At 49.3% G+C, this 15,721-nt stretch overlaps 1 protein-coding gene and 1 long non-coding RNA gene across 2 annotated transcripts in view; one reads left to right on the top strand and one right to left on the bottom strand.

Annotated features, from left to right (window-relative positions):
• The window catches only part of Mvb12b (multivesicular body subunit 12B), a 163,492-nt gene that overhangs the window by 111,430 nt on the left and 36,341 nt on the right, over positions 1–15,721 (bottom strand). Inside the window, exon 3 of the mRNA XM_052725728.1 lies at positions 2,670–2,777. Coding sequence (XP_052581688.1) covers positions 2,670–2,777 — 108 coding nt within the window. The remainder of the gene's footprint in view (positions 1–2,669; positions 2,778–15,721) is intronic.
• On the top strand, positions 8,160–11,869 carry LOC128102173 (uncharacterized). Its single transcript, XR_008215336.1, has 3 exons — positions 8,160–8,587; positions 9,020–9,097; positions 11,202–11,869. It is a non-coding gene; the product is annotated as an uncharacterized LOC128102173 (long non-coding RNA).

Below are 15,721 nucleotides of genomic sequence, written 5' to 3'. Positions count from 1 at the left end.
GCAGACACCCCACAGCACTGTGCAGGTGCCTACTCTGGCTCAGCTGCCACCATCCTGATACTGAAAAAGCATTCAAAGGCCTGGTAGTAAAGATCTCCACTTCAGTCATAAATACTTTACAAGCAGCAAATGTATAGGGGAACTTAATGGGATTATTTCACCTGAAATCCTGAACACGTTAGGAACAATATTCATAACAAAGAATTATCAATGAGCAATGGGTAGTGTGTGATCACATTACAGTCCACATTCAGACACTGCTAAAGGGACACACCTGGAACTGGCAGTGGGACCCCAGGCTGGAGGGTTATAATGAAGAGAAGGGCTATGACAGAGAGGCTGTGATGGACAGGGAGGCTGTGATGGACAGGGAGGCTGTGATAGAGAGAGGCTGTGATGGACAGGGAGGCTGTGACAGACAGGGAGGCTGTGACAGACAGGGAGGCTATGATGGACAGGGAGGCTGTGACAGACAGGGAGGCTGTGATAGACAGGGAGGCTGTGATGGACAGGGAGGCTGTGATGGACAGGGAGGCTGTGATGGACAGGGAGGCTGTGACAGACAGGGAGGCTGTGATAGACAGGGAGGCTGTGACAGACAGGGAGGCTGTGATGGACAGGGCGGCTGTGACAGAGAGAGGCTGTGATGGACAGGGAGGCTGTGATGGACAGGGAGGTTGTGATGGACAGGGAGGCTGTGATGGACAGGGAGGCTGTTATGGACAGGGAGGCTGTGATAGAGAGAGGCTGTGACAGACAGGGAGGCTGTGACGGACAGGGAGGCTGTGACGGACAGGGAGGCTGTGATAGACAGGGAGGCTGTGATGGACAGGGAGGCTGTGATGGACAGGGAGGCTGTGACGGACAGGGAGGCTGTGATGGACAGGGAGGCTGTGACGGACAGGGAGGCTGTGATAGACAGGGAGGCTGTGACAGACAGGGAGGCTGTGACAGACAGGGAGGCTGTGATGGACAGGGAGGCTGTGACAGAGAGAGGCTGTGATAGAGAGAGGCTGTGATGGACAGGGAGGCTGTGATGGACAGGGAGGCTGTGATAGAGAGAGGCTGTGATGGACAGGGAGGCTGTGATGGACAGGGAGGCTGTGATGGACAGGGAGGCTGTGATGGACAGGGAGGCTGTGACGGACAGGGAGGCTGTGATAGACAGGGAGGCTGTGATGGACAGGGAGGCTGTGATGGACAGGGAGGCTGTGATGGACAGGGAGGCTGTGATGGACAGGGAGGCTGTGACGGACAGGGAGGCTGTGATGGACAGGGAGGCTGTGATGGACAGGGAGGCTGTGACGGACAGGGAGGCTGTGACAGACAGGGAGGCTGTGACAGACAGGGAGGCTGTGATGGACAGGGAGGCTGTGACAGAGAGAGGCTGTGATAGAGAGAGGCTGTGATGGACAGGGAGGCTGTGACAGACAGGGAGGCTGTGATAGACAGGGAGGCTGTGACAGACAGGGAGGCTGTGATGGACAGGGAGGCTGTGACGGACAGGGAGGCTGTGACGGACAGGGAGGCTGTGATGGACAGGGCGGCTGTGACGGACAGGGAGGCTGTGATGGACAGGGCGGCTGTGACAGACAGGGAGGCTGTGATGGACAGGGAGGCTGTGACGGACAGGGAGGCTGTGATGGACAGGGAGGCTGTGACGGACAGAGAGGCTATGGTGAAGAAGAAAGCTTCTACCTTTCGTTCTTCTGATTGGCATGTTTTATGCTGTGTGGATTTTTTTTTTTAAAAACTACAACCTATATTACCATTATAATTTCTAAATTGGCAAAAAATATTTCCAAAGTAAGTAAGTATCTGAATTAGAAGAGACAAATCCTCTCCTCCCCAGAGAGGAGCAGTGCCTTCACGGTGGGATAAAAATGGGAGACCATCTGAGGAGGGAGCGTGGTACTGTCATGCGTGGGCCTCTCATGTCACACAGAGGCTCTTTAGAAACGAGGCCATGTAATGTCTGGGGACAGGCATGGGGTAGTGGGTGTCATGGACCCTCCACTGAGCTGGTATGCCCTCTGAGAGCTGCTGCTCACCCCCTGCCCCAGAAGACTCTCCTCCATCCACAGTGCCCCAGAAGACTCTCCTCCATCCACAGTGCCCCAGAAGACTCTCCTCCATCCCCACTGCCCCAGAAGACTCTCCTCCATCCACAGTGCCCCAGAAGACTCTCCTCCATCCCCACTGCCCCAGAAGACTCTCCTCCATCCACAGTGCCCCAGAAGACTCTCCTCCATCCCCACTGCCCCAGAAGACTCTCCTCCATCCACAGTGCCCCAGAAGACTCTCCTCCATCCCCACTGCCCCAGAAGACTCTCCTCCATCCACAGTACCCCAGAAGACTCTCCTCCATCCACAGTGTCCAGTGAGTTGCCACTCGCAGGAACAGTAGGCAAATGAGAGAGCAGTGAGAGGATTTCCTAGTCTCCTTTGGAGAAAACATCTTAATGGAATTCACTGTGCACTTGGGGGTGTGGTTAATAACATTGTTAATAAGTGAAACATGGTGCTGGCTGCCGATTCTACCCTGCTCACTGAAACCACCGATAAATTAATACAGCAATGAACAGAAAGCACACACAAAAAGGGAAAACCCCAACCAGGACTGTCAATCACTCCTGCCCACTCAGCAAGGGAACTGCCATCAGACTCACATTCTCTTTGGAAAACGACCTCGTGAAACACAGGTATCTGGTGACCTTGGACTTGAATAAGCCGTCCTTCCAGAGGTCAGCATCCACGCCATCTGCTGTCTGTGCGACCTGTGGCAGAGAGATGAGCAGAGGGCACAGGTAAGATGAGACAGAGTGGAGGCGGGTGCGGCGGCTTCCCCGTACCTGTTCCAATTAGCACTGGCCCCAACTCTCCTGGCATCTCATTAGTGCACCGCACTCGACACCGGGAAGAACGTTTCCAAAAGGGAAAAGGGGAGGCTGTGAAAAATACAACTTCTAAAAATACTGTCCCCAGGGAGGCCATTGATTAAAGACCCCCTGGCAGAAATGGCTCTAATGAGGGAAGAATAGCTCTGCTGTAATGGACTGGGCAGGGACTGGGCGGTCAGCACATCAGACTGTTTGCTGCCACTTACTCAGGGGCAGGCGCAGGGCACAGGAGAGAGCCCGATGGGGTTGAAATACACCTGCGAGGGGTACCCCTGCGGTGGGGACCATGTGACTCCCTGCCCACAGAGGCCAGAGGGAGCTTCGGGAAGGGGTTCTGTCGGGCTGTGGGGTAGGTCAGGAAATTGGCTCCACACTGCATCTTCCTGGTGCAAGCTCCTAAAGTGGAATTCAAGGTCAGAAACTACATCATGGTGGGAAAATAAACTGGACTCAGTTGATTCCACCTCTCGTCTCCCTAGGAAGCCTCTTCTCAGTCCCTCAGGACACAGTCCAGGGTGAAGAGAGCCTTTATTTGCCTCACTGGGCATGACATCCAGTGGTGAGTCTGGGCACAGAGTTGACAGGGGACTGGAGAGAGGCGTCTGTGGCTTCTATGTCACCTGAGTGGCCTGTGCCATCACAACGCAGTGTCAGGAGACCCGGGGAACGGCTTCACATTTGGGCACAGATCTGGAGGGGGCTTCACACAGCCTCTTTTCTGACTGAGCCACGGCTGACCTTCTAAGGTGTGCACAGGACAGGGTCCATGGTCTGACAAGCTCCTGGCTATCCTCGTAGATGGTTGAAAGTGGTTCTGTTCCTATGAAGCTGCAGGCACCTTAAATTGTCAGCAGCCTCTGACATACATGCAGGAGTTTGCCACTATGTCCCCAAGCCCACCCCAGCTGCCACCCTGGAAGACACCTCAGAGAAGCTGAAGGCTAGCCAGCAAGAGAAACCCACTTATTTCCCAAACTGAACAACTGTCAGTTAGCTGATCTGAGGGTAAAGAGAAGACAGGCCATTGCACTGAGGTGGTAAATCTAATCTGAAAGCTCACGAGGGAGGCTCTGGGAAAGCTAATGGCTAGGTAGTGGCCTCAGCTGCTGTCCCCCGAAGTCTCTGCTGTACTAGGCAGGCACTTCTCAGCCCATTCACACAAAGCTACACGTTAACCTGAACTTCTCCCCCAAGCCGGATGAGCTAAGTCTGTGTGTGTAGGGAGGAGGATCAGGGCCCCTAGCAGGCAGTGAGGAAGGAGGGCCACAGCCCTACCACAGAAGAGGCAGCGTGGAAGGAGGGCCACAGCCCTACCACAGAACAGGCAGCGTGGAAGGAAGGCCACAGCCCTACCACAGAACAGGCAGCGTGGAAGGAGGGTCACAGCCCTACCACAGAAGAGGCAGCGTGGAAGGAAGGCCACAGCCCTACCACAGAACAGGCAGCGTGGAAGGAGGGCCACAGCCCTACCACAGAACAGGCAACGTGGAAGGAGGGCCACAGCTCTACCACAGAACAGGCAGATCTGAACTTGAAACCCAGTGGCTTCCGGAAGCCCTGTCCTATGTAGAGTACACATGCTGCCCTCCCCAGGGGTCACGGGGATGCTGTATATGCAAGAGCACTCACTGGTGAGCATCTGCAAAGATGACTCGGTGCTTCTAGACTAAATTTGAGGACACTTGGGATGATGTGGAACCAGGTATTTAGCACAATGTCACATCATCATTCACAAAGTCCTAATTTGTCCCATGGGGGTTAACTGTGACTTCTGGTCCTAAGACTTCTTCACCATCTCCAGGATGTGAAGAAATGTAGGTGATGTACTGTGTGATAACACAAACCCTCCCCTGCCACCTACCATGACCCAACACAAGGAAGCTCTACGGAAACTTGATTAAGGAATGGGTGAGCGAGGCAACTTTTCAACCATAACCAAGTGTGAGAAGCCATGGCCCATGCAGCTTCCCTAAGCAATATCACTCCCAGGATTGAACCCCCCACCAAGCGAAGCAGGAGGCTCACCCACCCTCACTTCCCAGCCCACCACTCCACCAGGCATCTGCTGCTAATGCTGAGGCCACTGCGCTGGGCATTGTGTCTGTTTCCTGCCTTGACCCCAGCAAGGCTGCTGCTGCTGCTTGCAAAGCCTCCAGACCTGAAGGAGGCCAACATGTCCTCAGAGGCCAGGCTTGGAGTCAGCAGGTGCCCTGAGGACATTGGTTCCTTCAGTGGTACTCAGTGTTTGCACTGTCACAAGATGTAAATGCTGAGCAGAAACTTGTAAGAAATTTGTGATACCACCTTAGAGGGGGGAACTACAAAAACACTCTAATTTGGAAAAAGTCAGAGAACTGGAGAAATGATCAGTTATGGTAGCAGAATCAGGGGCTCTTCTAGTGGTACACAATCTCATTTGTGGTATCAATCTCATTGATGGTATCAACACATTTCCCAACTGGTGACTCTGTCTAGGTGGTACATGAGTTGATTGCAGCCTTCTCCATTGCCAGTATCCACTTTCAGTTGCCCCCAGTTAGAGCTTCCCAGCCAGGGAAGCCCTGAGAGGGGGTGACAGGCACAGCAGGGCTATGGGGACCTCACAGGCCCAGCCAGGGAAGCCCTGAGAGGGGGTGACGGGCACAGCAGGGCTATGGGGACCCCACAGGCCCAGGCTCTCTCTTCCTTCTCCCACGTGACCTCACGATGCTGTGGGATGTTCTGTATGGCAAATGTGTTGCTAATTAGTCAATAAATAAAACACTGATTGGCCATTGGCTAGGCAGGAAGTGTAGGCGGAACAAGGAGGAGAATAAAGCTGGGAAGTGGAAGGCTGAGTCAGAGAGACACTGCCAGCCGCCATGATGAGAAACAGCATGTGAAGGTGCCGGTAAGCCACGAGCCATGTGGCAAGGTATAGATTAATAGAAATGGATTAATTTAAGCTGTAAGAACAGTTAGCAAGAAGCCTGCCACGGCCATACAGTTTGTAACCAATACAAGTCTCTGTGTTTACTTGGTTGGGTCTGAGTGGCTGTGGGACTGGCAGGTGAGAGAGATTTGTCCTGATTGTGGGCCAGGCAGGAAAACTCTACCTACATCACGAGTTGCCTTGGCAGTCACAGAAGACAGTGAATCTCAGAGAGCGCCAAGCTGCCCTGTGAACGGTGTCTCAGCTACCTGCAGCTAGCATAGACAGTCCTTGATAAGAAGGACCAGAGCCAAGTGGGATGTTCTCCTGCGGCTAGGGACCAGGCCCAGGGCAACACTCCGCTCACAGTACATTGTTTGCCAGGCACTGGTCTACACAGGCCACCTGCAGTTTCTCACTGAAGGGTCCTGACAGCCTAATGACATGGGTACCCCCCATCCTCATCCCAGTTTAGAGCTGTGAGCATGAGTACAGCAGCAAACTTACTCTAAGTCATTCAATGTGCTCAGCTTCAGGGCCAATCCCAGACACCTAGGGCCGCTGCCTGGGAAACTGCCTTCAGGACATTTGACAAGACATAGGCAGGCTTATCTAGAATGCAGGAAAAGGACCAATCAGAGAGAGAGAGCCACATCAGACTCCCCAGCTATCACTCTGCTGAAGGGAAGAGCTGGGAGCACCAACTAGGTGTTGAAGGCTACAGAGATGGGGACTCAGGCACATCTGGACGCATGGCAGCCCTGAGGGTTTTGTCTGATGGCAGAGGTGTGAGACTGCCCAGGCTGGAGTGTGCTTGCCTCTGCGCTGTGAGGATGAAGAGGCGGGGCCTGGACTGCGTCTAGGCCACAAGGGATCTGCCCTAGGAGAGGGGTTCAGGCTGTTATGCGTGGATGCTGTGGCAGTGGAATGTTCACCTCATACATTTCCTGTGCACTTCCACCATGTGACGTAGGCTACATTAAGCCACTGCAAGAAAGCCTTCATGGGACATGGCCCCTCCATCTTGGGCTTCCCAGCCCCAAGAACCCAGAGCCAAATAACTTCCAATGTTTATAAATATCCAGTCTGTTACAGAAGCTGAAAACAGACTGAGACACAGCAACACAAACTTTCACACCAAACCATTACCATACATACACATATACATACATACATATATATACATACAAACACACACATATATACATACAAACATATATACACACACATATATACATACAAACATATATATACACACATACACACATATATATACACACATACATATATATACACATACAAACATACATACATATATATATTTATATATATTTTTTTCCTGGCCTGAGTCTAAGCAAGATGCTGAATGGCTTGAAAGGTCTCTACACCCAGATGCGACCACTTGGGCTTTCAGCAGCCCAGAGAGCAGTGCATACCAAAGACTGCCAGGCCAGGGGGACAAAGGAAGGCTCAAGCTCACTGGATCCAGGAAGATTCTGAGCTGCACCCCAAGGAGAGAAATCACGTTGGTCCATCTGAGGCCTGGATGCCCTTTCCCCTCAGTTCTTTCACCACACAGTATTTGTACTCTCCTTAACTCATCAGTTTAGGCAATCCATGTAGCACAGCAGTGCACACGACAGAGCTATGAGGAGGTAAAATCACTGTCTAGTTTACAGGTAAGGAAAGCGAGACAGAGAGTATTGCCTACATAAATACAGCAAGTCCACAGGATGGCATTCGCCTATGGGGCTCTGCCCAGGGTGTGTTATAGAGAGGAAGAGCAGCTTATCAAGAAGCACATGGGAGAGGATACGCAAAGAGCTCTCATGAGGCAACAGAAAAGGGCACACACTGAGGCAGGCCACGTGCATCAGCCAGGAATGGTGTGGAACCACGCAGTAAGGTGAGCGGCTGCTGGGCTTGGCCACTGGTCTGAAAGGAGAGCTCACTGGGGCTTCGTCAGACTGATGACGACATTTAAAGCGAGGCTGGTACACTCAGTGCAAGTTAGCCCTGAGAACAGACGTATGCATCACTGCTGGGTGACAAGAGGACAACCAGGCCTGGGATGCCTTAGCAGGTAAAGGCACTTGCTGATAAACCCGACAGCCTGAGTTCCATCCTTGAGATCTACATGGTGTGTGGAGAAAACGGATTCCCACAAGTGTCCTCTGACCTCCACACACACAAAAGAAAGAAAAGAAAGGGAGGGAGGGAGGGAGGGAGGGAGGACAGCCAGAGCTAGGTGAGTTTGGCAGCCTGTACCAAAGCCATGAGAACACACACACATGTCCCTTGAGCCAGGAATTCTGCTTCCAGGCAGACTCTGGGAACATGGTCAACTGTTCACTGTCCCTTCACCGAGGACGCCTGGCTTCTGAGGCCACACGCTGAGGACAGAGTGCTGGAGGAAACACTGGTCACATTCTTCATGGGGCAAGACACACGATAAAACATCTAGGAGCATGAGTTAATGCAATGTCTCAGGTGAAGTTTTTAAAAAGGCTGATAGACAGCAACTTGGAGGAGGCAGGGAAATGTGCTGTGTCGGCAGCTCAGCCTGGCTTCTGCTTGGGAAGAAAGGGACCTGGAGAGCAGCAGGGGGGATGCTGTGAATATGTGCTGCTCTGATTGGTTGATAAATAAAGCTGTTTGGCCTATGGCAAGTCAGGTTATAGCTAGGCAGGAAACTGAAGAGAGAGACAGGAAGAAGAAAGGCAGAGGGGAAAATGTCAGCCGCTGCCACCAGAAGAAGCAAGATGTAAAAGTACTGGTAAGCTACGGCCATGTGGCAACTTATAGATTAATAAAAATGGGTTAAGTTACAAGAGCTAGCTAGCAAGAAGCCTGCCATAGGTCATAGAGTTTGTAAATTATATTAAGCCTCTGAATGATTATTTTATAAGTAGCTGTGGGACCTTGGGCCTGGGCAAGACTAGAGAAACCTTCTGACTATAGGGGAAAGCCGCCCTCCTGTAGAAGATGGGGAGGGGACCACAAACCTCTTCCTGGAACTGGGGAGAGGGGACTTGCTACCTGTGTCTTCACTAGGGCTGTTGATGAAGGCAAAGGAGAGGAAGAAGTTTCTTATGATTACAGGACTACCTAGGAATGATGGGTTGGGGGCTTTGGTTTTGTGTTTTAACAGCCATGCACAGAAAAGGACCTAGAAACTAAAATGCAAAGCATTGTTTGGCTCTTACAGCTGGTACCTGGGATGTACAGAGATGCACAGGACAGAGGGTGGCTACCTGGAATGGCTCAGTCAGGCGATGTCAGCAGGGTAAGTATGAGGACTGGAGTTTGCAATATCAGAACCCATGTAAAAGCCACAAGGATGTGGAAGCCAGCCTGTTGCTCCAGCTCAGTACATGGGAGATGGAGATGGGGGAATGGCCACAGCAAACTGATTAGACACAGGCTGAAACTGCAACCTCCAAGTTCAGTGAGAGACCCTGCTTCAGTACAGAAGGTGGAGAGCAATCAAGGACAGGAGAGTGCACTTGGGCAACCATGTGTACTCACACGTGTGTATACATATATGTACACTCACCCACACACAAATACATGCAAATAAATGCATAATGACAGTGTCTTTAACCATTCTGTTGCTTTGCTAGCACATGTCACTTTTTTTTTTGTCAACGAGCACTTATAGCTTTTATAATAGGAAAAATAACAATTGTAAACTTTACTTGATGAGGTGAGAAATTAAAAATCTGCTGGACTAAAACTTGAGAAAACCCTTGTGAGGAAACTGGTGCCCGGCTACACATCCAAAGTGCAGAGGGGCCTGCCCTGAGGAGAAGAAAGTCTCATGGTGTGGCCAGTTCACACCTGCTGTTTCAGGAGGGCTTGCCCCAACTCACAGGTGACTTTGGCAAACACAGCAGTGGGAGGTGGGGGCAGGGAACTCTGCAGACTTTCTGGGGCAACTTCCGGCTGACTGAGAAGTTCAAAGGCCTTCAGACATGGCAGCTCGCAGGTCAGACGGCAGCTGCCTCACATTCTCAATCGGACAAGGCTGGGACCGCCAGGAGGCAAGGCCAGACCCTGCAGGAGTGTGCCCCAGGTGAAGGCAAGGGCAGGCTGCCCCCTTGTCTGCAGTCATGAACTCTTGGCTGCTTCTGCCTCCCTCCATAGTCTTGGTTTCTGAGTGGAGTGCTTAAGTCAGCCATAGACTCTCTATTGAAATGTCTAATATTTCTAAGAAAAAAAATGCATGACTCAGTCCCGGAGACTGAGCGATTCTGCCAGCCTCAGGGTTGGTTTCTCTCCTACAGCACAGGACACCTCAGCCCTCCTATTGCCTGCCCCCCTTTGTTCCTTCCTCAGACTTGTCTTCCCTGCCTTGGCTGCTGCCATGCCCTAGCACAGCTTCACACTAGAATGCTCTTGCTATCTGGACTTTGGCTGAAGGACCCACCGCAGCACAGCCTCCATGAAACCAACAGACAGAACTGGGATTTTTGGAGTGATTTGGATCCGACTTCAAGTCCTGACTCTGATGCTCATGTACATCATTCCCCAAACTCATTCTGACTCATTCCACCTCATCAAAATGTGGAAACAGTAATGGGTAGTGTGCATAGGATTCTTTGTAAGAACTGAATAAAACACAGAAAAGCACTTGTCTACAATGAGATTCCACTTTGGACATGTTATAAAAGCTGTAAGGCAGACAGTAACAAACATCCGAGGTTGTGGCCATAGGAGGATATGCACCGTAAGCTGGCATGGCCACTATGGAAAATAGTGGGGTAGCTCCTCATAATATCATCACAGAACTTAGCAATTCCTCCCCTGAATTGCTAAGAGAACTGAAAACATACACACACAAAATCATGCACATGAAATAAGTCACTGAATGGTGGAAACAACATAAATGTGCACTAACCAATGGACATTGTGTAGTTATCCACAGTGGAATTTTATTGGGCCAGGAAAAGGCATGATGTCCTGATGTAACACCACACTAAGTAAAACAAGACAGTCACAGATGCCCACACACTGCATGATTCTATTCTAACATGTCCCAAAGCAGACAATCCTTAGGGATAGAAAGGAAGGAGATGGTGGTTGTCAGAGGCAGGGGAGGTGGGGGTGGGGGGAGGTAGAGGGGGTAGGGGAGAGGTGGAGGAGGCAGGAACAACAATCTATGGTTAGATATTGGTGATTGTTAGGTAACTCTGTGAATATTCTAAAACCCACTGAACAGTGCACCCCAAAGAATAAACCACACCATGTAAACTGTGTCTCAATAAAGCAATTAGCATGAGACAAGACATGGCAGACCCTCATCTCTGGCCCTCAATCCAAGGGTCCTATTTTATCTAGTGGACACTTCCCTAAGCATCTAACCCAAAGTCTTATTAATATGCACTTAGATAGTTGCCAAATGGCTGAATGAGTCATTCAGAAAATGGACCACGAACAATGCGAGACCAGTGCCTGGCACAGCAGGGACGGACACAGGCCGCTTTCCTCACTCAGTGCCCAGGTGTCTGCCACAGCAGCCTCAGAGAAGATGGCCTCTTGGGCTGGGCAGGGCAGAAGGAAGCAGAGCCTGGGTCCCAGAAGCCACCCTGGAGGTGCACGGCCCAACAAGGCCGCTCTTGGCAGGGAGCAGCAATCACACAGGAGCAGCTCCCAGGACTCAGGAGAGAGGGGGCCAGAGAGACACAGCCTGGCCCCGAAGAGCCTGGTTTTTACCACACCCAGAGGGCTAGGTCAGGCCTTGACCCTGGGCCTCCAGAGCTGTGGGAGCAGCCTGGTGGCCGAGGGAGCTCCTCACACTGGTGGGCATGAAGGCCAGTCCTCTAGGTCCTGGTGCATCTGTGGACTCTAAGGGGAGGCAAAGACTGCTCAGCCAACAGCATGAAGATATGATGCTGGCCGCCACAGAGCAAGATGCTACATCAAGCAAAACTTGAAAACTTTCAGTAGAAATTAAGAGATCTTTGCTTTAATAGAAGGAATTATTAAAGAAGTAGACATGTATACAAGGGTTCTGATGAATTTTACTTCTCTAAAATAAAAGAATTTTGTGTGCTCATATGTGCGGGAGTGACAGGCCTAACAACCTCATGTGTTACCCACCCCTCCACTTTTATTTTTGAAATAGGGTCTCTCACTGGCCTGGAACTATCCAAGTAGGCTAGCCTGGCTGGCCAGAAGCCACAGGGATCTGCCTATCTCTGCCTCCCCAGCACTGGGCTTAAATGGGTGTAACTACCACACCCAGCTTTTACAATTTTGTTAGCATGGCATTTGGAGATCAAACTCAAGTCCTCATGCTCGCTGACGGCACTATCTCCCCAGCCCTACAATCAAAAACCTCAAATTACAAAGACCACGTGTGCTGGCTAGTGTGTCCACATGACACAGCTGACCAACTGGAAAGGAGGGAACTTCAGGTGAGAAAATGCCTCCATAAGACTGGGCTGTGGGGCATTTTCATAATTAGTGATTGATGGGGGAGGGTCCAGCCCACTGTGGGTGGGGTCATCCCCTGGGCTGGTGGTCCTGGGTTCTATAAGAAAGCAGGCTGAGCAAGCCAGTAAGCAGCACCCCTCCATGGCCTCTGCATCAGCTCCTGCCTCCAGGTTCCTGCCCTGCTTGAGTTCCTGTCCTGCCTTTCTTCAGTGATGGACAGTGATGTGTAAGTGTAAGCCAAACAGACCCTTTCCTCCCTAATTTGCTTTTGCTAATGGTGTTTCATCACAGTCATAGAAACCTAAGACACCACACATACACATGACATGCACACATACCTAAACATACAAGCAGCCCATAATCGATGTAGATTAACAGCCAAAATAAGGAGACAGAGAACTCCTCAAATAATTAAGTTCAAAAAACAAAGCTGGGGATCTGGACAGATGGCTCAGCAGTTAAAAGCACTGTAGCCAGAAGGTTTCTCCGGTCCCGCCTGGCCCAGCGGTCCCTCAGATCACAACTGTCTGTAACTCCATTTCCAGGGGATCTGGCACCCTAACACAGACATCCATGCAGGCCAAACACCAATGCACATAAATTTAAATAAATCTTAAAGAGAGAGAGAGAGAGAGAGAGAGAGAGAGAGAGAGAGAGAGAGAGAGAGAAAGCTGGAGACTGATACTTCTGTGTAGAAGCCATAGGAGAAAACAGCTCACCTCTGAAGAAAATGCAAATTCAAAATGACAGTGACTTCTATTCCCAGGAAATGTCTGACAAAACTCTATGTCCACTGGAAGTCAGCTGAGTGGATCTTTTGTGCCATAGGGTGGAGCCCAATCCATTACATTACTTCAATGAGCACCTCTCTACACCCAGGCAGGTGCAAAAGGACCCAGCATGTCTACCCAAAAATCATTTCCAGGAAGAAACTTTATTTTATTTATTTAAAAAATTTTTTTATTCATTTTACATACCAACCACAGATCCCCCTCATTCCTCCTCCTATTCACCTCCCCCAGCCTCCTCCCCTGACCTACCCCCCATCCCTTCCTCCAAAAGGGGTAAGGCTTCCCTTGGGGACTTAGCAAAGCATGGTACAGTCAGTTGGGGAAGGACTAAGACCCTCCCCCCCCCCCCCCCCCCCCCCGCATCAAGGGTGAGCAAGGCATCCTACCATAGGAAATAGGCTCCAGAAAGCCAGCTCATACACCAGGGACAGATCTTGATCCTACTGCAGGGGCCCCTCAAACAGACCAAGCTACATACTGTCTCCCATATGTAGAGGGCCTAGTCCAGTCCCATGCAGGTTCCACAGCTGTCAATTCAAACTCAGGAGATCTCATCTATTTCCCCTTCCCAGGGCAATCCATGAGTCCCTCTTTGGGTCCTCCTTGTTAGCTAGCTTCTCTGGAGAAGCAGAGAACTGTGGGTGCAGTCTGGTTATCCTTTGCTTTACATCTAGTATCCACTTATGAGTGAGTACATACCATGTTTGTCCTTCTAAGTCTGGGTTACCTCACTCAGGATATTTTCCAGTTCCATCCATTTGCCTGCAAATTTCATGATGTTGTTTTTTATAGCTGAGTAGTATTCCATTATGTATATGTACCACATTTTCTTTATCCATTATTCGGTTGTGGAGCATCTAGGTTGTTTCCAGTTTCCAGCTATTACAAATAATGCTGCTATGAACATAGTTGAGCATGTGTCCTTGTGATATGATTGAGCATCTCTTGGGTATATGCCCAAGAGTAGTACCATTGGGTCTTGAAGTAGATTAATTCCCAATTTTCTGAGAAGTCATCATACTGATTTCCAAAGTGGCTGAACAAGTTTGCATTCCCACCAACAGTGGAGGAGTGTTCCCCTTGCTCCACATCCTCTTCAATATAAACTGTCATCAGTGTTTTTGATCTTAGCCATTCTGAAAGGTGTAACATGGTATCTCAGAGTCATTTTGATTTGAATTTCCCTGATGACTAAGGATGTTGAGCAATTCCTTAAATGTCTTTTGGCCATTTGAGATTCTTCTGTTGAGAATTCTCTGCTTAGCTCTGTAGCTCAGTTTTTAAATTGGATTATTTGGTATTTTGATGTCTAGTTTGAGTTCTTTATATATTTTGGAGATCAGCCCCTCTGTCAAATGTGGGGTTAGTGAAGATCTTTTCCCATTCTATAGGCTATCATTTTGTCTTATTTACTGTGCCCTTTGCCTTACAGAAGCTTCTTAGTTTCAGGAGGTCCCATTTATTAATTGTTGCTCTCAGTGTCTGTGCTACTGGTGTTATATTTAGGAAGTGGTCTTCTGGGCCAATGCCTTTGAGGCTGCTTCCTACTTTCTGTTCTATCAGGTTCAGTGTAACTGGATTTATGTTGAGGTCCTTTGATCCATTTGGACTTGAGTTTTGTGTATGGCAATAGATATGGATCTATTTGCAATCTTCTATATGTTGACATCCAGTTATGCCAACACCATTTGCTGAAGATGCTTTCTTTTTTCCATTGTACACAAGTTTTGGCTTCTTTGTCAAAAATCAGGTATTCATAGGTGTGTGGATTAATGTCAGGGTCTTCAGTTCCATTCCATTGGCCCACATGTTGGTTTTTATGCCCAATAGCAAGCTGTTTTTTATTACTATAGCTTTATAGTAGAGCTTGAAGTCAGGGATGGTGATACTTCCAGAAGTTGCTTTATTGTAAAAGATTGTTTTATCTTTCCAAGGTTTGTTTTTCCATATGAAGTTGAGTATTGTTCTTTTCAGGTCTGTAAAGAATTGTGTTGTGATTTTGATGGGGGTTGTATTGAATCTGTAGATTGTTTTTTAGTAAGATTGCCATTTTTATTATGTTGGTTCTAACTATCCATGAACATGGGAGATCTTTCCATTTTCTGAGACATTCTTCAATTTCTTTCTTCAAAGACTTAAAGTTCTTGTCATACAGGTCTTTTACTTGTTTAGTTAGAGTTATCCCAAGGTATTTTATATTATTTGTGGCTATTGTGATAGGGTGATGTTTCTCTGATTTCCTTCTTGGCCTGTTTATCATTTGTATATAGGAGGGCTACTGAATTTTTTTTAGTTAATCTTGTATCCCTCCACATTACTGAAGGTGTTTATCAGTTGTAGGAGTAGCAGGAAGAAACTCTTATCACAAAGACTGAGGATATGATTTGCAGTGTTCTTCATAGCAGTGGAAAAATCCTGGAAAGAGACCCTATCCCATAGATGTAAGAGATTTAAGTTCCCATCCATTCAAAAGCAGAGCTCCATGTGGCCTTACAAGGTGTGCCCATGTTGAGCAGGAAACGCAAGCTGGAGAATATTCTCAGCATGTTATCATGCCTATGCTAGAACCTAAACAAAGCTGAAAACATGAGAAACATGGGGGTATGCAACACCAACTTGGAGTAGTTTGAATTCTGAGGAAAGGGGTATGGCCCCCATGAGGCTTTATTTCTTTTACTAAA

Source organism: Peromyscus californicus, unplaced genomic scaffold (assembly GCF_007827085.1).
Source record: "Peromyscus californicus insignis strain IS unplaced genomic scaffold, ASM782708v3 Scaffold_7__1_contigs__length_154581171, whole genome shotgun sequence".
NCBI classification, from domain to species: Eukaryota; Metazoa; Chordata; class Mammalia; order Rodentia; family Cricetidae; genus Peromyscus; species Peromyscus californicus.
Note: the sequence above shows the minus strand (reverse complement) of the source record. Positions and strands in the feature narration are given on the sequence as shown.